We start from the raw sequence: 25,564 nt of genomic DNA on the forward strand, positions 1-25,564 counted from the left end.
GAGTTCAAGCAGTTTCACGTTTTATATTATTTTATTGTTTTACACTTTATTGTTTATTTTAGTCTAAAATAATAACCCTATTTCAGCTAGTTCCCAAGGCAGCATTTCCCTTATTCGTTAAATATATATTTATAATTTATATCAAATAAGTAAACCTAAAAACTTAAATGAAAATGTATAAAAACTAGACATATTAAAAAATGGTTAAAAACTCAAATGAAAAATGATAATATAAAAAGTAATTCAAAATATGAATAACAACTATAATAGTATCTCGATGATACTAAAGTAACACTGGCGAGAACATTTAGAAATCTGAAAATGTTCATGGAAACATTTATTTGCTGATTTATGATGAAAAAGTTAAACTGTAACAGATCAAACTTTCAAATGTAACATTTGCAAAGCGGTTTAGTTTACTGGTGTGTATGTTAACATAATACATTGAAAAAAGAAAATGATTTAATGATGTACCTCAGTTTCACAGGAAATAATTAAGTTACAGCTACATTTTTTAGTTTTTAGTTTCTTAGTCATAATTTGTTACATTATTTCCAGCAAATGGGAATCTTTAATTTTTGAGTTGACATGAAATCAAAATGACCCTGTTAATTATCTTAATTCATGTTCCTTACGGTATGAAACCCATTTCTCCCAAATACTGTAGGAGTAAAAAAATAAAATAAAATAATTATAATTATAATATTTAAATAAATCATGATTTTGACAAAGTCAATGTTAAATGTCATTATTATACCAAAAGATTCTAGATTATGGCAAAATAGAATTATGAGAAATTTATAATTGACTAAATTAAAAAATGACGTCATTATAAAAAAAGTTAAAATGGGAAATTTAAATTAAACCGCCATAACAGCCATAATAATAAAATCACATGTCAAAATTATCACATCAAAATCATAAAAAAAAAAAAAAAAAAAAATCTAATTTTTGACCAACTGAAATTGACAAAAAGTCTGAGGAAAAAGTAAAATATTGAAAATAAAAGTAAATTTACAAAAAAATTAATCGACAGTGTTATAATTAAAAAGTTTTTATTATAAATCAAGAGATAAATTGAAATTTTGACCATTTAAAATTGGCAAAATCAAAATTATGCGATACTAATTACTGTAATTATGAGAAAAAGTCAAATATATGAGATATTAAGTAATAATATGACAACATTTTCACAAGTAAAAGGTTTATGAAACTAATTGTGAAAAGTCATATTTATGAGATAGCAAGTCTATTATGAAAAAAAACTCTAAATTATGAGATGCAAGTCATTATGACAAAAAGTCAAAATTATGTTCATGTATCTTCAACATTGTTATTTTTAAGTGGCCAATGGTTCACTGACATAACACATTGCTGAATTATAAGCTTGTGCTAGTAAGATAATTGTTAGCTTGCAATCGCATATACTGTATTAATAATGTTATAACTCTAGCCCATGTTAGAAAAGTATGTTAATGGTAAGCAAAGAAATCAAGTTTAGAAGAGAAACGAATCACAAAATATTTCTGTTTTTTTTTTCTCATCATATTTTGGACAATTTGAATGATGTTTTGTTTGAACCACCTGTCATTTCTTCCGTCTGGTTGTTGAAGTAAGCTTTGTTTTATGGTGTTTGTGTTGTGTTGTCAGTGTTTGAGGCAGATGGGGAAGCTCATGACGGAGTGCTGGGCTCAGAATCCGGCTTCTCGTCTCACAGCCCTGCGCGTTAAAAAGACACTGGCCAAGATGTCAGAGTCCCAGGACATTAAAGTCTGAAGAAAGACTGACCCTGAACTCACCGACTGATCTCCTGCTGTCCGAACACTTGACTGTATGAGGATCGGTGAACACTGGCCAGTGGGACGGAGCAGGACCTCAGCGACTCTTTTCTGTTCAGCTCATACATGACAGTGCTTTTGGATCACGTCAGATTTGGTGTGTCATGATAGCTGCGGTTTCCCACGTTTTCTGGTGGGCTGTGCCTTATTTATTGTGTAAATAGATGAAAATGAACGACGCACCGGTGTACTTGAATAAATGTTCTAATAACACTGAATGTTCTGCGCCTCTTTTCCTTTTTTAATATAAAATTGATGATTACTGTAATGCAAAACTTTTTTTTTTGAATGAGTTTTTGTTTGTTTTTTAAAAAACCTTCACATTTGAGAATAAAAAATATATTTTACTTTGTTCAGAAAAGTTACATTGTATCAATTATATAACTACATACAGTAAACAGGTGCATTGTGCGAATGCTTATTCTGATCTGATCTAAGATACTATTCAAAATTATGAGGTCATTTAAGTAAAATACTTTTTTTTTAATGAAAAGCCCAGAATAACCACCAATTAAACACTAATTTTCTTATTTGATAAGACAGAAAGCAGAATCCAAAATATGTCTATTATATAGTAAAATATGTAGTATTATATATATATATATATATATGTGTGTGTGTGCGTGTGCAAATATTTCTAGTCTATTTGTTTTAAACTACTCAATTATAAATTAGATATATATTAAAGTATACAGTTTCAGTTAAAATAATAGGCACTTATAACTACTATTTATTTGTTATAATTTTTATCATTTTCAAGAGCCTATAGAAGCTTATCAAAGCATCAATGTGAAAGTAAAAGGCAGAAGCTTCAGATGAGCTCTTAACCTTTCTCTTTCTTTTCCAGAAATAAAGCAGTGTTTTCTACAGTCACATTGGCTGGACAACGATACTTGAACATTTACCCATTTACTTCAATTTCACTTCCTGGATAGCTCAGTCAAACAAACAGCATGCCTCTTCTTAAAGCAATTTAAGAAAAATGCATGAGATAAATTGCCAAAATTTAACCCAGCTGTTCTTTTGCGCTTGATAACACAATACTCTACCAATTGAGCTACAGGAACATTATAATAATAATAGGTCAAATAATAAAACAACAACATAAACCCACTGTCAGCATTGATTAAAAATATATTTTATTTAAAAAAAAATCCTTTACATACATTTTATACAGAAACTGGCTGCAGACATAGCGTTTTTAGTGAAGCTTTAAATTCTCTCTGTACACATCGTTGTCCTGTATAGAAGCAAACATTGCATAGTTGGCACAGCATTAAACCCAGACAGAAACACTCAATGCACTGCTGCTCGTCAGCCTCACAGAAGGGCTTGTCTCTTGGCTTTTATTTTCCGCACAGATCCTCTCCTCTTTTGGATTGTGGGAAACGGCAGTTGGGTGGAGGCTGTTTGGTGTTGGTGTGGTGGCAGCGGCTGCAGGCAGTGAAACTGCAGACAGATCACATATAATGAGCCCTGTGCTTCACATTTACAGCACATCTACTGGGATGGATTTATGCAAAAACATTTCTGCATAAAGTACGCAGTCTCCCGTTGTACAGAACATCATTAACTGTAAACTGTCTGCTCTGGCTGTAAACACATTTAAGATTTCTGAGGGTAACTTTAGGTCTCATTTAAGACTTCTGTTACATTATTTCCAGCAAATGGGAATTAAAAATGTTGAGTTGAAATGAAATCAAAATGACCCTGTTTATTTTCTTAATGCATGTTCCTTATTGTATGAAACCCATTTTTGCCACATACAAAAGTAAATCAGGATTTTGACAAAAAACAAAAACAAAAAAAAAGTAAAATGTTATTATTATACCAAAAAAAAAAGAAAAAAAAAAAAATCTTAATTATGGCAGGTCAGAATTATGAAATGGTCATAATTGACTAAATGTTAAAAATTGATGTCATTATAACAAAAGTAAATATGGCAAATTTAAATTAAACGGCCATAATGATAAAATTACAATTCAAAATTGACAAAAAAGTGAAAAATAAATTTTGAGATAAGCCATCATGACAAAAAGTAAAAATTATCACAACAAAATCATTCCGGAAAAAAAAAAAGAAAATCTAATTTATAACTAACTGAACTTGACAAAAAATCTGAGAAAAAGTTACAATCGAAAATAAAAGTAAATTAACAAAAAAAAATTTAATACTTTTTTACAGTGTTAGAAAAGTTTACATTATGTCTTAATTATAAATCATGTTATAAATTGAAATTATGGCCATTTAAAATTGACAAAGTCAAAATTATGCAATACTAAGTAATTATATGACAAGTCAACATTTTCACAAGTAAATGATTTATGAAACTAATTATGACAAAAGTCTATAATGAAAAAAAAAATCTAAATTATGAGACAGAATTCATTATGATAAAAAGTCAAAATTATGAGATACTAAGTCATAATGTGACAAAAGTCAACATTTTCACAAGTCAAAATCATTATGACAGGTGAAATAATGACCAATTGAACTTGACAAAAGTCTGAGAAAAACTTTAAACTGTAAAATTAAAAAGTAAATTATGACAAAAAAAACCAAAACGAATCTAAACTGTCATAATGAGATTAATGAGTTAAAAAAAAAGAAAAACAAATCTAAATTATGAGATATTAAGCCATGAAAAATTGAAATGAGACACTAAGTCATTATGACTAACAAAAATGACAATAAATCAAAACTTATGGTAAGTCAAAATTGACAAATCAAAATTAATGAGATGCTATGTAATCATATTGACAGTCGAAATCATGACAAATCCAAATATAATAAAAAGTTGAATTTTTATCATAATTATTTTGATCAAAAGACTTATTAGGTTACAATTTCAAATGTTTGTCACAGTTTTGTCTTATGTGATTAGTTCAAATTATTAATTATCTAAGAATTGAGACTTAATGCAAAAATAATGCATATTTATGATTTACCAAAGCATGATTTTTTCTTAGGTGGTGGAAATGGGCTTCCATACCTTAGTGAACGATTCTTCAGTATTAATATTTTAAAAGTTTCTCATAATCTTGCATCAGAATATAATAATAGCTCTGCCTCTGAAAAAACATTGCTTCATCCCCAAGCCTCTTTTCCCCAAGACATTTCTTTCATAGATGTTTCAAGTTAATGTGCATTTAACACTGTTCTGATAAACTCGCTACAAAAAAACAAGCAAATATATTCCATAGAAATGTTTCATTCATGTATTAAGTAAAATATCTGACATCTGTCATGTAATTATTTTCTAATGTTCACTGTTCACAGATCTTATTTCTAGTGTTTGGATGCAGAGTCACACAGGAGTGACATCTTTAATAGTTTCCAGATTAATTTATTTCACCATACTGGTCGAACTGATAGGAGAACTTCAGACCTTCATTTTGTAGGTTGCTTAGTTTCTATTTCTGTCTTACAACACTGGGTAGCCAACAATCTTTTTATTAAATATGTAAAATGTTCTGATCGGTTGTGATTGTGTCATATTGTACAGTATTCTCTCTTTGTGTCTGGACAGAAGCAGAACCTGTCACTGGACATTGGTTAGGACAGTATGAGTGCTCAACCCCTTACAATAAATCACCAGAACCACAGCTTCCAGCAAAAGTGAATACAATTATGAATATTTCAATGAACAGTGCTCTCTTCCATCCTCAATACCTATGGCTGAAGTACCCTTGAACGAGGCACTGAACCCCCAGTTGATCCCGGACACTGGATCTATAGCTGAACACTGCTCCGGGTGTGTGTTCACGGTGTGTGTGTGCACTTATGTGTGTGTGTGCACTTGGATGGGTTAAATTCAGAGCATCAATTCTGACTATGAGTTACCATACTTGGCTAATGTCACCACTTTCACTTTCACTATTGCACAGTTAGAAAATTAATAAAAACTAGTCATTGTTGTTACTATTATTATTATTATTATTATTATTATTATTATTATTATTATTATTATTATTAATAATATTAATATTAATAATAATGATGATAAAAAGTAAATTAAATCTTTTTAAAATCACAATAATATAAATAATATTCAAAATCGTATTTTATAAAAAAAAATCTTATTTAAATAATAAAATAGAAATACCATTTTGAATGATATTAGTTAATTAATTGATTGATTTTGAATAATAATAATAATAACAACATGCACAGTAATTAATTTATATAATTTTTTTATTTTATAATTTAAATAATAAAATTAATCAATAGGGCAATATATTACTTTTGCAATAATACCACTTTACTATAATTTGTAATATATATATATATATATATATATATATATATATATATATATATATATATATATATATATATATATGATAAATAATAATAATAATAGTAATTTATATAACAAAAACAAAACGAACAATATTTATGTCTGTCTTAATTTCTTGGTTTTCAAACGTTAAACCATAGAACTTTATTTTGGTAGAAAAATCGAAGGGAAACCTTAAACCTGTGGTTGTTAACCTTTCTACAAAAACTTGATATTAGCCTTCACTGGCATTAAAAAAAAATATTTGAAGAATGATATTAATTCATTACAGTATGCAAGTAGTAACAATAACTGTAGTATCTATCAGATTTTGACAGAAACTATAGTCACTATGGTGAGTTTTTGTGAGGGGCAAATTGACTCTTTTTAAAATAAAGCACCTATAGAGCGAGATGTGTAGATGTTGAGATGAAACACTGCTGAAGCACGACAGAAACAGCTCATGCAGAGCCAGTGAATTCATCAGATGCTGCAGAAGTCCGGCCAGTAAAGATCTTCATCATTACAGTGTGATCAAACATCAAAACCAAAACAAAACAACTTACGATATTATTATTCTCCCATCCCTGGCAAGTGCTCACATGCACTTTTGTTCAACAACAACAAATAAAAAGAACATTTACTGTGTGTCTTCAGATACCTGCATTACAAAAATAATACAATTCAAATCGGATCTGAAGGGTAACTGGATTTTAAAGGCCACTTTAAGGTACTCACACTAAATACTGTATTCATGTGTCAAAATATTATATTACATGAATTGTTTCTGCAACCACTAGATGGCACCACAAAATGATGAGTAAAGGATGATAAAGTGGGGACCTGCGCGTGCAAACTAGGAGGGTTTGGGTGTGTTTTGGTTGTCTAGTACAGGCCTGAAGGGTCTCGACCCTGTTCCTGCTTCACCTTTGACCCCAAACAGGTGGAATCCACGTATACTGACAGCACTGCCGCATGTTTCCATTGAAACTGAATAAGATGCTGCACACGGTGCCGTTGTTTTGATCGTGTGGCAACACAACTTAAGCAGGACATCATCGTTAGCAGCGTTATTACCGCCAAAGTGAGGTCACTGTTCCCTGGCCATGGCGGCGATGCTGTTGTCATGACGACCCATCTCCTCCAGGACAGTGGCGAGCTGGTTGAGGTTTCCGTGTGGGAAGTGTTGAGCTTCCCACAGGTCCAGAATCACTCCGGTGGGACTCGTCTTAGTCGCAAAGTAGCTCAGATACCTGTGGGGCAGGGGAGAGGAATCAGACGCTTAGAGGAGGGGGGCAGGAATGGTATATCACCATATAGTTATGTGTCTTGGAAAGATGACAATGCTAATGCTAAATGGGCATAATGGACAGAAACCTGATTTGATTCTTGTCTCTTGTTTTGTTGTTGTAATTTAATGCTTTATATTAGTGAGATGATTTTTTATTTTTATTTTTATCTTTAGAACAAAATGCAATAAAAATGTGATTTGTCTGTCTGTGACATGGAAAAAAACCAAGCATGTAATAAGCAAAAAAAAAAAAAAAAAATGTTTTACTCCTACTAATAAAAATACTTAATATTGTTATTATTACTACTATAATCATTTAAAAAAATTAAATCATAAACATTAAATCATAAACATATATTACTATTGCGCAGTAAATAAAAAGTATAATATTAATAATAATATACTAATTATTATTAGTTGTTACTAATAAAATAATAATGATATTATTATTCATAATATTATTTAACATTTAGTATTTAAATCATAAAAAATATTCTATTCAAATAAAAAACAATCAAAAGTATTACTATTGCATACTTAAAAAGTAATAACAACAAAACAATAATAATAATTATTATTCAAAATGTTTATTTTATAGTAATAATAATAATAATAATAATAGCAACAATTATTATTATTTTTCAAAATATTATTTTTATTTCAAATAATAAAACTGTAATAATACTTAAATAATACAAATTAAATCCACACGGCAATATAATACTATTGCAATAACACTATTAAAGTGTAAATAAAAACCATCAACAATAATAATAATTATTTATTTATAAAAGTTAAATTACAGCAGCAAAATTTATGTCTTAATTTCTTTGCCCGCGAAAGTCCATATAAATGAATATTATTAATAACACTAATAACAATAATAAACTAATTATAAACGCCATATAGGCTAAAGAACAGAAAGAAAATACATTCTTATTTTATCTATTAATAAAAGATTTACTCATCAGCCACAATAATGTGATGTTTTATGTTACGTAATACATTGATCTTTATTTAGGTTCTTTTCTCAGTAAATATTGATACCTACAAATAATTGCAAGTAATTAGATTCAGTTAAAATGAGAAAAAAGCCAATATGCACAGGTGCATATAAAATATACAACTGAATAAGGTGCTGCATGTTCAGATGTATAAAATCTTACAGACCCAAACTTTTGACCCTAGTTAATATGGCATCTAATCACTTTCAAACTCAATGAAGGGCTAACTGATTGTGTGTGTGTGTGTGTGTGTGTGTGCGTGTGCTCTTGTTTTTGTGACATATCAGGACACAACTCTGTATAATGACATGGGTATGACACAGGTATTACAAGGAAAGGGTGACTTATGAGGACATAACCCATGTCCCCATTTTTCAAAACACTTATAAATCATACAGAATGAGTTTTTTTCATGTCTGTGTTACTTCATGTTTTCCCATCATTCTCACATGCACTGTATGTAAAGCACATACATGTACAGTACACATATATACATATACATGTAACTTCAGCCAGTCCTGCAGATCCTTTGCTCATCAAAGCTCCTGTAATCTGAGATGAATGGAGAAGCTCTCTCTGGTCTCCATCAGAAGAAAAACACCTCTGCAGAAGGTGCTGCTCTGGAGATCTGATGAAGAACATCCAGAGCCTGTCTATTCACTTTTAACATCCTTTTTTTTCCCAAGGCTCCTCGCTTTATGTCTCTCCATACTGTTCCCTTTGAGCTCAAACTCTCTCGTCTTCTGCCTCTTTCGAGTCTGTTGGTCCTCAGAGGTGAACAGTGAGCTCTCCATCCTAAACTCTCTCTCTCTCTCGTTTCAAATGAGATCTCTTGTGCTTTAACCGTCCTGCAGTAACACCTCATCAAGAACTCAAACCATAGGGGTCCCTCGCTTTATTTTTAGGCGTTTCCTCTAATTGCGTGAATTGTGGAGGCACACAGAAACGCTGCTATCTGAAAAAGTTGATGTTCAGGAGAGTGAATATATCTCTTCGATTCTCCAGGCGGACCGAAAAGAACAACAGGAAGTGTCTCTTTAGCTCGAATGCTGTTTTTCCACCGTTAATTGTCTTCAAACTCTCCTGTGAGATACTTTTAGAGCAGATTAGTTTCTCTTCTATCGCTTTTAAAAGAAACACTTCACTGCAGTCTCAGCAGATGCGCTCAAATGTCGACCAAAATAATAATAACTGAAAACTATTCATTTAATGGTCAATGAGCATTATATTATATTATATTATATTATATTATATTATATTATATTATATTATATTATATTATATTATATTATATTATATTATATTATATTATATTATATTATATTATATTATCTGCACCACAATTTAAAATACTTCCATTAATTTAAATAAAGTTTAAATAAAATACATTTTATAATTGTATATTTATTTATATATATATTATTATTTATATATATTTATTTTATAATTATTATTAAAATTGAAAAAATCTAAAAAAATAAAATAAAAATTATAAAATTATTAAAATTAAATATAAATATTATATTATAGACTTGAATTGGGAGTAGATGGTATATCTCACTTAATGAATTCAACACGCAACTATATAACAAATACTGACCAATAACAACAGCTGAAAGTTACTTATTTTATGATCAATGATAATTATATTATATAAAATTATATTATATAGTATTATAAAAGTTTCAAATAAAAAGTGCATTTCTCGCAGTTTTGCAGGGAAAATAGATGGCAATAGATTGGTATATTTATTTATTTATTTATTTGCATTTATTATTTATATCTATTTAAAAAAGAAACCTAGGAGCATGATATAATATGATGTTTCCCTTATGTATTTGCAGGGTCCAAAATAAATAATTTAGCATTCATTTCAGCTCTAAGCTACACTTTCACATTCAAATAAATTCAGTCGTTAAAACCTTTTCAGCACAAAATTTGTATTTTAGAAAGTAAAATTGTAAAATTAGAGAGAGAAAAAATATTTTCTAATACATGATTATTTATTATTGTTAATTATTATTATACTTTTATTAATCAAGGATATACAATTTTGAAAAATATTAAACAGAACAAATGTTTCCAACATCCAACAATGTTTCCAGAATTCAGCTTTACATCACAGGAATTAATGACATTTTAAAAGATATTACAATAAAAAATAAGTATTTTAAATCATATGTTTTTTTACATTATTGCTGCTGTATTTTTGATTTTTGATAGATGCAGGCTTTGTGAGAATAAGAGATGTATAAAATCTTACAGACCCAAACTTTTGACCCTAAATATGGCATCTAATCACTTTCAAACTCAATGAAGGGCGATTGTGTGCATGTGTGTGTGTGTGTGTGTCTGTGTGCGCGTGTGCGTGTGTGTGAATGCATATGCATGCAGTGTTGATGTGTGTAAACGTCACCTGTCTAGGTTGAGTTTGTGTGCCAGTATTCTCCAGTCATTTCCGCGTGTGTGTGGGACGTCCAGGCTGCTGCACAGTTTGCTTCTGATGCTGACCGGGATCCTGAATGCACTCGGACCCGTTAGAACCGTGATACTGCTGCCTGGGTCCATCAGGGACGTGTCGATGCTCTGGACGTCCTGCAGAAAACACACACACACACACTAGTGCAACAGACATCATGTCATAACATAAACTGCATTGTAAAGGGTTTTCTATTAAATTAGAACTTTGTTTTTTGTTTTTTGTATAGAATTATAAAATTAATTTTAAGTCTGTCTTAGATGTGAAATCTTAAAAAAGAAATGCTTTCAGGTGGTTAGTAAATATCATAGACAGAGATCAACAACACATAGTTGTACAGATCACGCTGACACGTCTTGCTATAACTTGTGCTTTTTTATTTTAAAGCTGCTCGTGTGTGTCTTCATATGTATAACAGCATCATGCATCTCAGTGCACTGCTCTTATGGCATTTAGAAATAAATGTTCTCACTGAATCAGGGCTCTTTCACTGCTGGAGATGCTCTCTGCTTCTCGGAAATAATATCCACTGACATTTCCAATGCATTAAAATCCCAGCTGAAATCTCAGCTGTGTGTGAGAGTGTGTGTGTGTGTGGAGGAGGAGGTGGTTTAATTAAATCACACTCGTTGGTGATATTACTTGCAAAAAGCAACAGCACCAAACAAAAGCCTCTGCTTCTGTACATCTATAAGAACAGAAGCGGGGCAAGTCAAATAATATAGTAATATAATAATAAAATAATGCATTCGAGTGACATAGAGAAAGTTTCCACAAAACACAACATTTAAATGATGCATGAAATTGTTTAAAAGTGTCAGTAAAGTAAAGGTTGCACAGACTAGTCGACTTCAATGCTCTGCCATGCTTATAAGCTTGACGTTGACTATAGAGGGATTCACACACACACAATCACTCTCTCACTAATGCATCCACGCTGTATAAGTGCAGTCTTTACAGTGCTACTTTATCAGGATTTGATTTAGAATGAGCAGAAATCTGTGAGAAATAATATCGACCCAAAGACAAAAGAACTGATCAAAATGAGCCGTTATAGGAGCAATAGCCATGTGACCAGAGTCATAATGCCATAGCTGTGCTCAACGTATTCCAGCCTTAGAATGTTAAATCAAAATTAAACACCCTAGCAACTACCCTCAACACCTTAGCAACCACGCAGAATAAGTGTTGTTAATATTTACAAAAAGTGATGATAATGAAAAATTACAAATAATTGTCATTAACTGAAATAAATCTAAAATAAAGTAAAAGTGTAGATACTACGAAAATTTAAAATATTGCCATGGCAATAAAAAAAAAAGTACGTTCCTTAAAAAAAATAGAAATATATATAAAAATAAAAATAAATATAAAACAATATTACAAAAAAATGCACCTAAAATTAATATTAAAAGTTAAAATATATAGTAAAAATGTCAAAATATTAATAAATACTACAATAGAGTAAAAATAATACTAAAATAACACTGTAAAAAAATAATGTTAAATTACAATATATATATACCCCAAACTTTTGAACAGTAGTGTATAAAATTACACAAAAAATAAAATTAAATGATGAGAAAAGCCACTGGAGGAAATGACATAAAACAATTAGAATACTGAAACCAGATTTTAATTTTTTTTTTTAATTCCTTTTATTCTTCTTCTTCTTATTATTATCCTATAAAAAGTCTAATTTCTCCTGAAAATGTAAAACTAAATTACATGCAAAGATAGAACAGACTAAAACGTCTGATGAAAACCAAAGCTCTGCACAATCTTCCTCATTTAAACATCATTGTATAAGTGTATCAAAATGTGCATCTTTGATCAATAAATGCACTCAATCTATTTTTACTAGTTTGAAATGACAAGTGCATTGGAAACGGTCTCTGAAGAAGCATTCAGACGCGCTTCACAGCCCAGAAGGACTCAACTCATCGCAATGCATCCATCTATAATGTTAACGAATCTGTGCTGTTCTTAATTAGACACATTGATTAAAGCCCAGGAGCACCGGAGAGAGAAAAACACAGCGGCTTGATCAAAACCCTTTGTGATGTATAGACAGACGCATGAGGGTGTTCTTCTCACAGCCTTCAGATTAAACAGAAACAGCTCTTCTCCAGAGACACAAACGCATGGGAAAACAAGGAAGAGCACGGAGCCGTTCCAAACACTACGAGCTGCCTAACTAGACAACAACACATATTTATCACAACATCAATCCCAGATTTCTGAAATGGTCAAAATGTAATTGAAATATTCAAAAAAAAAAAAAAAAAAAAAAAAACAGGGTCACAACGTTGAATGCTGTTGTTTTTTCATTGTTGGGGTTCCCTGTACTATTAATATAATTATGCTAATGTTTAGTTTGATTATTGTGATTTGAAAGGCTGTAATTTTCCTCAGTTTGCGAAAATTAAAATATTAAATACTATGAAAAAAACTTTTTTATTTATCATAGATAGATTATTTCGTTTTTGTAAATGTATCATTTTGATCTGTAGCTATTTGCAATTGTTACTGTTTGCTGTTTCTCACAATGGGATGTTTGGTGAATTTTAAAAATATTAAAATAAGGTCAGTTTCATCCTCAAACAACATCATAATCAATAATTATAATATCAGTATATGAAAACAACAACAATTAAAAAACAAAGACGTACAAAAACATATTGTCCCCAGTTTTTATTTCAGAGGCAATCACAAATGCGATTTCAATGATATTTTTGTGGATGTTTAAAATTTCTGACAAAACCCTATTCAGGCTTAGTTGTGATGCACATACAAACATTATTACTTTTAATTTAACATGAATAGTTAGTATGTTTCTGGCTTGAAAGCATAACAATGTTTTTTTTTTTTTTGATAATTGCTGATAATAGCGACCAAGACATCAGCGTAGGCTCACAGCGCCCTCTGTTTTTTTTTTTTTACTAATCACTCCATGATTGCACTACACGATTACTCACTACACCAGCGGGTTACTGTGTGGGTGTGTATGGGAATGTTTGGTCACCCTATTCCAGAATATATTGCAACAGGCTTGGAAATAATATAAAAGAGAGACGGAAAAAAAATGTGAGATGGAATTAATTACCTGATAAAGTAATGGAGGCATAAGAGATTTAAAGATGAGTGTGTGATAGCATTAAGGACTTAAAAACATCTGAGCGGGACAGCAGAGGGCATGCTACTGTACCTCTTCGCTCAGGGTGGTGTAGAGCTGGAAGATCTGTCCTTCTCCCTCCACCTGTCTGACACACAGCTTACAGCACAGCTCACACACACTCACGCTCTGACGCTCCAGAGCAAAGGAGCAATGCAGCCGACGCACCGATCCACTCCACACCTGAGAGAAAGACAGTTCCTGCACACACACACACACACACACACTTTACCTGACGTCTGTTACCAATTCAGAATAATAATAATATATTACGTTACTTAAAGATTAAAATCAGTACAAATGATTTAAAATATTAATAGTGCAGTCTGTATATTTTTAACAACAAAAAAAAAAAAACAACAACAAAAAAACAATAGTACAACTACCATTACTACTATATGACAAAATGGTTACATTAAATAATCTTAAATTAAATATTATATTAAATTACTCATAAAAAATGAACAAATATTAATATTGAAAGTTTTATATATTTAATAATAATAATAAATAATATAAAATAAGTAATATTAAAATACTTTTAAAATTATATTAAATTAAAATATTAAAATCAATTAAAAATTACAAATATTAATGTTGAAGTCTGTATATATGTAATAAATTATACAAAATCAGTCATATTAAAATATATAACATTTGACAAAATCAAAATCAAATCTATTTAAATAAAATAGTAAAAATATAAAATATCAATATTGATGAATATTAATATTAATAATACTATACAATATACAAAATATATATAAAATGTATGAATATTAAATCACTTTATTTTAAATGTTATACTAAATTGCTTCTTAAAATAAAAATAAAAAAATGATACAACTCTATATTTATTAATAATAAATGACATACAAATTAAGTAATATTAAATTATATATTGTTATATACAATATATATATATATATATATATATATATATATATATATATATATATATATAATCAAATATTAATATTTAAGTTTGGATACATTTTATACCATTAATAATAAAAAACATTAACATTTAACATTATAATACAATATGAATGCTGCCACAATTATTTACGAGGAAACAGAATTGATTGTTCAATGCATAATGTAAGCTAAGAATATCTTGATAACTCCAAACATATACATGCTTCAAATAACTGTAGTCTTCACCTGGTATTTGGTGAGTAGTTTGCTCTTCCACTGCGAGTGAATGTCATGTATTGACAATCTCAGGTTGTGATTGCTGTAACTGAAGATCAGAGACTTTGGTTCATGCAGCAGTTTCCCACCGATCTGTTTTTCTATCTGCAGCACCTCCTGTCCACACAAACATTAATAATGCAATCATATACAGCATCGAATCATAAAGTCACTGCACATATAGTCATTTCAAATGGCTCTTATTATCTTTTAAAATAAGAGCTTGGTGCAAACTTTCACAACATTCACAAGTTTTCCACAGAACTCATGTACAGTACATACAGTATAGAGTTTATTATTATTATTATTATTAATAATACAATTCTGTGATATTAAGTGATTTTAAATGGCTAAATGAAATGTTGTACTGCAATATATTAAATCATTGAATTATTGAAGTTAAAATAAACTGGAAAGCCACAGTGGTCAGTTTTATACGCACTTTGAGCGTGTCCTGCGTGTCGTCGAGGCAGTACACTCTGATGTGATAGTCTAGACCTGCTGTGACTACCGGACCAAACACAGCCAGTTTGATTCGTTTAGCTGCTGACGGACAGACACTCTGGCCAATCAGACAGTAGGATCCTAGAGTCTCGGTCAGGATGTGACACGCCTCCTCCCCCAGCTGCACGTAACAGGAAGTAGTGAAGTTCTCCTCTCCAACCACGACCACGTCCTGCACACAGAACACACACATTATTCACATGAGCATCTCATCACGACAGGTGCAGGGTTACAGTGTGAGCTCTCACACATGCAGTACACACACACTAATCTGAATATATGTGTATAATCTTGTGGGACTTAAATTATTATTCTTATTATTTTTAAGTTAAACTTTACTTTGTATTTTTCCAAGAAAATGTTTGTAGGATTTTAAAACTGCAGTGATATACATTTAGGTAACAAATGCAAAGAATAACACAGACAATTGACATACAAAAAAAATAATTAAATGAAATAATACAAAAACATAATAATTAATTTGATTAAAATCACATAGTTTTATTAAATTATACATGAAAACATTTATAAATAAATAAATCTATATTGTATTGTATATATGCAATTTAAATATAATCTATTTTATATATTTATTCATTAATTGTTATTTTTTATATATATATTAACATTTTATTGCAGGGTTATTATATATTAACCAATTAAGGCATTAATGACATTTTTTTTTAACAAAACAAAAAAACATTCCCATTCCCATTATAAAAAAAAAAAAAAACTGTAAAAATCCTTTTAGTACCATTTATTTTATTCTAAATCCAATATTGCAATGATGCAATTGTAAAATTTATATTGTGATTGATGTTGAATGTAAAATATACTGATTAGATTATACAAATAGTATATAATGAATTATTTTGGTTACAGTAATTGTTTTGGTTGAGGATTGTGCCTAATTGTCATAAGAAATAACATCAAAATGCAAACACTTTTAAAGTCCTAAAATTAGTTTTCATTTTTTTGAAAAAAGTAATTTCTTATTTCTTCTTGTGATTTTGGAGTGAATAATACCCGCGATTGGTTTTGACAGGCTTTATGAGATATATATCCCCACATGCAGGTTCTCCGGGACAATTGGTCTCTCCTGCACACACACACACACACACACACACACACACACACACACACACACACACACAATGCGAGTGTGTGTCTAAGGGAATCCTGGCCCTGATAAAGGAAGCAGATTCGTCCTGATAAATACGCCTCATCCTTTGTTCCGCTCCACTCTTGCAATAATTGAATTCTGTGTTGTCTATTTGTAGAACCCTGCCATGCACAGCAGGCCAATTTACCCTGCCTGCCTTCTCTGATAGTTACATTTATTTTCCAGTCATGTTTCCCTCTCTCTGCAGGACAAGTAGTTTATTGAAATGGAGCGGCTCATCTCCAGAGTTTCCCTGACCTGATTACTCTCACTGCCACACTTTCATTCAGCCACTGGCTGTCCTGATCGGCCGTATTCAGATTCCTCACCTCCCATTGGTCCTGCTGCGTGTGGCTCTTGAGGATGATTTGCCAGTCGTCAGAGTGGGCGTGTGCGCAGTGGTGGAGAGTGAGGATGACGGGACGGGTCAACAGGGCACCCACGGGTCCACAGCTGACCACAGTGCTGAGCACGGCCTCCCCATCACTGACCGCTGGCCTGAGAGACACAGACACATTTAAAGGGGCAGTTCACTCAACAATTAAAATTCTGTCATTTAACTCACCCTCAAGTTTTCAAACTTGTAGGAGTTTCTTTCTTGTGTGGAACACAAAAGAAGATATTTTGAGGAATGTTGGTAACTAAACAGCTGACGGCAGCCATTGACTTCCACTGTATTTTTTTTTCATACTATGGAAGTCAGTGGCAACCAGCAACTGTTTGGCTACTCAAAATATCATCTTTTGTGTTCCACACAAGAAAGAAAGTGTGGAACAACTTGAGGGCAAAATGTAAAAGATGACAAAATCTGAACTATCCCTTTAAGACTTTTGCCTACTTTTCCCGTTTTCAGCTTCCGTTCTCTCTGAAATCAGATGCTACAGTAACACACACACTGAACCAGAACTGTTTGAGATTTTCAAGTTAATAATAAATTACAACAAGTTGAACAATAAAACATTTACATATTTATGAAGAACAAACATCCTGCGCTCTACATTTCAGCACTCTCAGAAAAAGGCACAAAATGTGCTGTCGCTGGGGAAGTACTTTCAAGTACAAAAGCTAAGTACATCTTTGAATCTTACTTGCCCCTAAAGTACATAATAGTACCTTAAACATGCCCATTAGTACTTTAAAAGTACATACTGTATTAGTAACTAAATGGTACATTTAGTAGTTTAAAAGTACATGGTGCCTAAATTTACATTGGTAAAAACAATTGCTTTTCTATGCTGCTCCAGCAGAATGTAAATTATTTTTATAGACATTTTTTATTGATTTATTGACATATTTATTCATGCATATTGTTTATGCAGAGCTGGATAGGTATCATATTCATTACTTGTAACTTTTATGTGTGTGTTTCATATGTGTTTTAGAATTTACCTACAAAATGACTTGCTTATGTTTGGGCTGTGTTGTATGTGTGTTTTTTTTACCTCATGTTCTCTGTCCTTTGTATGGTCACAAACATCTCATAGACGCGACCTTGAGGAATCGCACCAGCTGGAACCAACAGACTCACACCTGAAACACATTACAGAGAGACTGATTCAGAGAGAAACCGCACACCTCCTTTTTTAATAGTTGTGTTTGAGTGCCTCAATTGTCCTCAGTGTCCAAAGATGCATCTCAAAATCATAAAGTCACTGCTGGAAAGGGTTCACTATGCAAAGATGCTGGAAAACTGAAGAATCTGCAGGACCTTAAAGATTTTTCTGAAGAACTGTTCAGAACAAACAAGGGACTAATGCACCACCATCACAAAACAGAAACACAGTCGAGGATCATCAGGTGACAGAACACAGTATTAAGAACCATGGGGTTATTTTAATAATTTCAGCTATTTTTTTGTCTTGTGGACTAAATGCAAACATCTTTTATGTGCAATATCTTACTCAGGACAGCACTATATAAAAAATAACATGCAATTTTGTTAAAATTATTCAAATTTTCAGATTCTATAAGGGTTTCCCAAAACTTTCGCATGCCACTGTAGCTATAGAACGATATCCTCTGGATTCATTCATCATTGTCACTGAGCGTGTTCCTCTCATCACACGAATGTGAGATTGTGAATGTGACATTTCCATCGCATCTTACTGGAACCCTGTCACAGCCATACACCTTAATTAGACTAATGAAGGACTATCAACACAATCAATTAATCATCATAAATTATATCACACGGCGATTCGTAAATATGTTGGACACTCAGCGAGGACCAGAGTGTGATTGTGCATCATAAATCATACTTAAATAAGGTGTGTGTGTGTGTCTTACCTGAGTTGGGTATGATCAGGTGACCTCCCAGCGAATTAAATGACCCTAATGCCGTACACGTGGGGTCCCGTGTGCGTGCCAGCGTTTGATTGCGCAGGGACATCGTGTCGGTGTCCAGAAGAGAGTGTGTGACTTTGGGGGACAGGGTGGCGGAGAGGTCAGAGGTCATGTCCTCCTGAGGGGTCACCTTGCCAGAGGAGTTATAGACTTTGATCTTGAGGTTGGGAAGCGGCAGCGGCTCCAGGAGAGGGGAGCTGGTCATGGGGATTTTGTCTGAGATGTCGTGGAGGGCATATACTGGACCGCGATACAGCGCCGCCGCGGTGGACAGATCAGGGGTTGCGGCCAGCAAATCCGCTGCAAACACACACACACACACACACACACACGATAATTACTTTTACATATCACTAATTATATTTGGAAACAGATCTGTCAGCTTATTAAAAACATTACTGTTTAAAAATTTGGGGTCAAAAAATTATGTGTTTTTGAGCATCAAAGCATGTCCACATATTCTGTTACACCAAATACACAAAAGAATGATCTTTAAAAAATCATTATATGACCTCTTTAAGGACCAGTTCTTGTTATTAACTAGTTGCTTATTAGCATGCATATTACTGGCATTTTGGCTGTTTATTAGTACTTACTGTTTAAAGCACATAATAATGTCTTATTCTGCATGACCATATTTTAGATCATTTAATACCTAAACTTCATACTTCCTCACTAACTATTAATAAGCTGCAAATTAGGAGGGTATTAAGGGAAATCTCTAAATCTTAAAATCTCTAAATCTAATCTCTAATCTAAAGTGCTACTCTTTACCTTTTTTATTTCTTATCCCATGGTTGAAACAAGCTTCCATAATATTCATATGAAATATCCAGTTTCACCGGAGCATTCATCTGCTCACTCTAAACCACACATAATTCATTACATCATGTAAGAAAAGCCACAATGTGTACAATAATGTTTGCATCAAATTTCCATAAGTGACAATTATGCATAATTTGGCTTAATTTGAAGGTAAACAGCTAATAAACACATTTGTTGCATGTAACAGAGCAGCTTGAAGACTCTGCAAAACATCTTTTACATCTCTAGAAAGTCATAGGGGTCCGGAACAGCATGAAGGTGGGTAAATGATGTTTTTAGCTGACCTATTCCTTGTATGTATTTCTGTTGTGTGCAATTTTGAAATGAAATCACCGTGTTTGTGTGTGTGTGTGTGTGAAGGACTCTTATAGCCAGCGGCTGGTAATCTCCATACTGATTGCTCATTAACATTCAGCTTCCCACAGTGACTAAACAGAGGATTGTCACTTCGCACACCAGCTCTTTCTCTCTCCGGTTATTCAGGTGTGAGCATTTCTCACCATGAGCACCGTTCACACTCCTGACACACGTTTAAGTCATTCATCACGCAGCGATCGTTGAGAAAGCGTAAAGCGCACTGCATTGCATCACACCTGTCGAAGTAAATGCATCCGAACCCGGGAGAGATCTTCACCAGAGAAAAACTGACGGATGTGAACGTCTCGCTTTACCATCAAAACATCCCCTAACTCTGTATTTATCAACTCATTCACCGACGTCCTCCCCAGCGTCTCCACACGGTGCTTTCACCCTGACAGGGTGCCATTTACACCTACAGCTCGCTTCATGTTTAATTAAAGAGAAAACGAGTGGGGAAAAGAGGGGAAGAGCGAGACAATACGAGAGCGGGCAGAACCACGATTCTTCATTAATGATAACCTGTTCAGGTGGGAGAGTGACAGGCATTCTAATGATCCTCAGAGGAAATGTCACCTGAGTCTCTCTCTCTCACACACACACACACACACACCTCACAGTTTAACACCGGAACCCTGCCTTCCACTCCATTCACCACTTGATTGGAATTTTAATCATTCTTGTGTCTTACGGTGGAACACACACACACACACACACACACACACACACACACACACACACACACACACATGCACGTTTGTTTTTGTGAAAAGTAATGGTTTTTATACTGTACAAACTGTATATTCTATGGCCCTTCACCAACCCTACCCCTAACCCTAACCCTAACAGGAAAATTTGTGCATTTTTACTTTCTCAAAAAACCTCATTCTGTATGATTTATAAGGGTTTTGAAAAATGGGGACATGGGTTATATCCTCATAAGTCATCCTCTCCTTGTAATACCTGTGTCATACCCATGTCATTATACAGAGTTGTGTCCTGATATGTCACAAAAACAAGAGCACACACACACACACACACACACACACACACACACACACACACACACACACACACACACAGCTCCTCTCTGAAACAGGCAGTAAGAGTGATTGTGTGTGAATAGCACGTTTGAATGTTTTACCAAAGCGATAATGTTTGTTATGGTGACTTGCATGATTACAATGCATGAAATCCCTTACAATCTGGTAAAAACAACACTATGACAAAAGACGCAGATGTTCACAATTGGTTACAAAAGGAACAGTTCCATCAGAAATGAATATTCTGTCATAATTTGGTCACCTTCATGTCATTCCAAACTTGTATGACTTACTTTTCCGGCAGAAAAACAGATCTTTTTAATAACGTTAGGATCCGAATGCAAATTGACTCCATCGACACTCATCTGAATATACTGCATTTTGCAGAAGAAAGTCAGTCTGTCAATAATTCAGAAATTGAAGTTCCACATTCTATATAATAAACATGTATGGTTTATATATGTGTGCACGCATACATTTCTTATGTTGACCACCAAGGCTACATTTGTTTGAACAAAAATACAGGAAAAACGTTAATACTGTGAAATTTTATTTACAATTGAAACTTTATATTGCTAACCAATCAGAGCTGAGCAGTGCTCCACTAGTGAAGGTTGAGCGTCTCACCTGAGCGTGCTTGTTTGATGCTGACAGGCTGGAATCCTCCGTTCAGCACAGACGAGTCGATGATGTCAGAGTGAAAGCGGCGATGAGTTTTGCGGTACACGAGCAGTGCCACGACAGAAGAGACGATCAGACACAGGACCACCGCCATGACGATCCCCACGTACAGCGCCACCTCATCTCCACCCGGCGCAGCTGCGCGACAGAAGGAAGACTATGTGATATATACTGTAAACTAGCTCCTATTCTTAAAAAAAAAAAAAAAAATAAGTGAAACAGTCAGTTTTTCCATCTTCATTTAGTATAAAACAGAGCACACTGCTTAGAATACAGTATCCCACAATGCAATGTGCTCAACTTCCATTTCCAGTGTGACGTGTGATGACAGTAATGTAACATACTGGTGTTTTAAACATATCTTCATGGAGTTCAACTTAACTTAAACTAAAATAAAAATAACATGAAAATTGTAAATGTTGCCTCAGCAATTAACTAAAATTAAATGAGTACTAAAATTATTAAACCCAAAACTGCTATAAGCAATAAAGCTATATCATAGCTTTTATAAGCTAAAATTTAAGGTTATATATATATATATATATAAATCCACAACTAAATACATACATAAATACAATTACATGAGTACTGAAAATTATGTTTTAAAATATACATTATATATATAAACCCATATATAAATACTTACTAGTATTACTACAACATAAACAAAAAGTTAAAATGAATACCAAGATTATACAATTATAAAAGTTAATTCTAAAACAATATCTAAATAATATATACATTTACAACAATATATAAATAATAAAAATTTATGAATTATGATTTCTTGTGTAGTGAAAAATATACTCAATAATAAATGTTAGTATGCTACACCAAAGTCATAAAAGTGCACTTATTTACCAAGACATTTCTCATTTTTATTTAGTTTAGCTGTTTTTTTTTTATTAAAACGTCAAAAAGAAAATGACTAAAACAATTTTTATATTTAAAATAATCCCTAAAATCTGAAAATAAATAAATACATAAAATCTATTTTAAAATATAAACAAAAATTATAATAATATATCAGTGATACTAAAATAACATTGTTTGAAACTATTTTTAAACACAGCATATAGGCCTACTGCAAATCATTATCAATATAGGTCAAAGGTCACGTCTGAGACTGGCATTTAAAACAATAGCATTAATCAGTGTATAACCCCCCTGCATCAATCATTAGAAGGAGTTTTCACAGTAAGTGAAAGAAAATTAGACGTCCAACTGCAGGAAGATGAAAAAACAGCCTGAAAATAGACAGTCACCGTGAGAGAAGAGATCCAGTCCTTTAATTTAATGAGGCTATAAATTATTACATGCCATACTGCTCATCTTCCTGGAAATCAGCTTCATTCTTCAGCAGACTGAAGGAGAATAATAGTGACATGTCCATCCAACCTCTTTTCCTGTGGATTCTCTCTTTCTCTATACGTGTGTGTGTGTGTGTGTGTTTCTGAATTTGTGTATGTATGTGGAGATTAAAAGGGGATCAGGGCCGAAATGAAACCGCGGCTCTGAAACATCAAAGCGAGAAGCAGCCAAAATCGTCACAGTCTCTGATATTTAAAGTGTGTGTGTGTGTGTGAGTGTGAGTGTGTGCTTAAATCCCCTCTTCCATATCTATTGGCTGTGTAAAGCACTCATTAGTCGCAGCGAGACTGCAACAAAGGTACACAGATTAAAACTCCACTCATGCTTCACACATCTGACTTATCATCAGGATGACATTCACAGCAACATGTTTTAAAGACAGACTAGACACAGGCTTATAAATATTCATTAGGATTCTTCACACACTTAAACCTAATCCACCTGACCAGCAGAGGGCTCTAAAATGATGGAAAATACTTGAGTCAAATTTATTTGTATAGCGCTCTTTCACATTGTTTCAAAGCAGTGTTATAAGAAAGAAGGATATTAATGTTTATAATATTTCAATATATTGATGTCTTGTAGTTGTATTTAGAAGATTAGAGCTGGGCGATAATATAGTTACATTTTATGAAGATTATATTGCTTGAATGCGAAAAAGTTGAACAAAGTTATTTAACTTAATATAAAGAGCTAAGTGATATTATTATATTAACAATATATATGACATTTTGCAACAAAAATAGATTTATATAAAAAAAAAATATATATATATATATATATTATGACTATATAAATATATAAACACACACAGTTTACATTTTTGTAAAATATCATGCAACCAAAATATATTACTTTATAATTGAATTGTGGGTATATATATATATATATATATATATATATATATATATATATATATATATATATATATATATATATTTTTTTTTTTTACAAATATAAAGTTAGTATATATGCATTTAGTATTTGTTGCTAACTAAATATATAACATAATTATATAATATTGATAATAATGTAGGAATATATGAAATATAAACAATCATAGGTAACGTATAATAATATAGGTACTATATAGACTTTTAAAATAATATATATGCATGTAATATTTGTTTGCTGACACTGAATATATAAATTAATTAAAATATAGATAATTTATAATACAGAATTGTATTTTTTTTTTTTTTTAAAGAAATTGGCTGTGCAAAATGTCTAGGTTGTGTTATATTATAATGTATGTGCAACTTAAATTGAAAATAACTAGTCTATCCAGTAAATCCCACAAATTTTGTAAGTGAATCAAAATGTATTTCCTGTGTGTGTGTGTGTTTTCAGTATGAAACTCAAAGCAGCGGCTGGAGTCTGTGTGACAGCGGGCGGTTGCACTAAACACAGACTGCACACAGACTCTCATCATCTCTCATGTCGCTTCCTTGTTTTTCCTCAGTGACCTCACTATCATCTCTCCTCTGCAGTATTGATTTGCTTACACCTATAATTAATTTACAATTAGTGGTAAAAATTGATCACAGCTGTGTCCTAATGACTGATATTATTCGATTACTGACTGTGACCAAACATTATTGTCATTAGTTATTTCTCTCATTAACTATTAAACACTGATCTGTGCGAGTGTGTGTGTGTGTGTGCGTGTGTAATACTGATGTGCAGACAAATAATACAGTGACTTTCACGCAGTCGACTTTGTTAAAGGAATTTCTACAACATAATTATTAATGTAATTTCTAAATTGCCACCCAAATAACTTAACAAAAGATTTTTAAAAACAAAAACTGAAGTTTAAAATAGTTCCACTTGTTAAGATTAGTTAATTACATTAGTTACCATGGACTAATGATAAAAAAAAAACTTTTAAAGCATTTATTAAACATATTGATTGTATGAATGAAGTGATTAAAGTGGGAGGACAGTGTGCAGATGTGGAGGGGGGTTAATGAAGGAAAGGAAGTTTGATCGTCTGGCAACCTGTCCGATCCATGAGT

General features: G+C 32.2%; 2 protein-coding genes across 4 annotated transcripts in view; one reads left to right on the forward strand and one right to left on the reverse strand.

Annotated features, from left to right (window-relative positions):
- LOC128014838 (bone morphogenetic protein receptor type-1B) overlaps positions 1-2,056 on the forward strand; it is a 38,974-nt gene extending 36,918 nt beyond the window's left edge. The window contains exon 12 of the mRNA XM_052598508.1: positions 1,651-2,056. Coding sequence (XP_052454468.1) covers positions 1,651-1,776 — 126 coding nt within the window. The 3' untranslated portion in view covers positions 1,777-2,056. The remainder of the gene's footprint in view (positions 1-1,650) is intronic.
- An 896-nt stretch (positions 2,057-2,952) lies between these two features.
- The window catches only part of LOC128014840 (netrin receptor UNC5C-like), a 122,600-nt gene continuing 99,988 nt past the window's right edge, over positions 2,953-25,564 (reverse strand). For 2 of the 3 annotated variants that reach the window (XM_052598512.1, XM_052598510.1), the window contains 10 exons: positions 22,122-22,313; positions 19,213-19,569; positions 18,369-18,456; positions 17,256-17,424; positions 15,703-15,936; positions 15,231-15,377; positions 14,100-14,267; positions 10,829-11,007; positions 7,195-7,370; positions 2,953-3,287 (listed from right to left, as the gene is read on the reverse strand). In XM_052598512.1, coding sequence (XP_052454472.1) covers positions 7,208-7,370; positions 10,829-11,007; positions 14,100-14,267; positions 15,231-15,377; positions 15,703-15,936; positions 17,256-17,424; positions 18,369-18,456; positions 19,213-19,569; positions 22,122-22,313 — 1,697 coding nt within the window. In that variant the 3' untranslated portion in view covers positions 2,953-3,287; positions 7,195-7,207. Of the gene's footprint in view, positions 3,288-6,245; positions 7,371-10,828; positions 11,008-14,099; positions 14,268-15,230; positions 15,378-15,702; positions 15,937-17,255; positions 17,425-18,368; positions 18,457-19,212; positions 19,570-22,121; positions 22,314-25,564 lie in introns of those variants that run through there. The other variant, XM_052598511.1, reaches the window with a different exon arrangement.

Source organism: Carassius gibelio, chromosome A5 (assembly GCF_023724105.1).
Source record: "Carassius gibelio isolate Cgi1373 ecotype wild population from Czech Republic chromosome A5, carGib1.2-hapl.c, whole genome shotgun sequence".
In the NCBI taxonomy this organism is placed as follows: Eukaryota; Metazoa; Chordata; class Actinopteri; order Cypriniformes; family Cyprinidae; genus Carassius; species Carassius gibelio.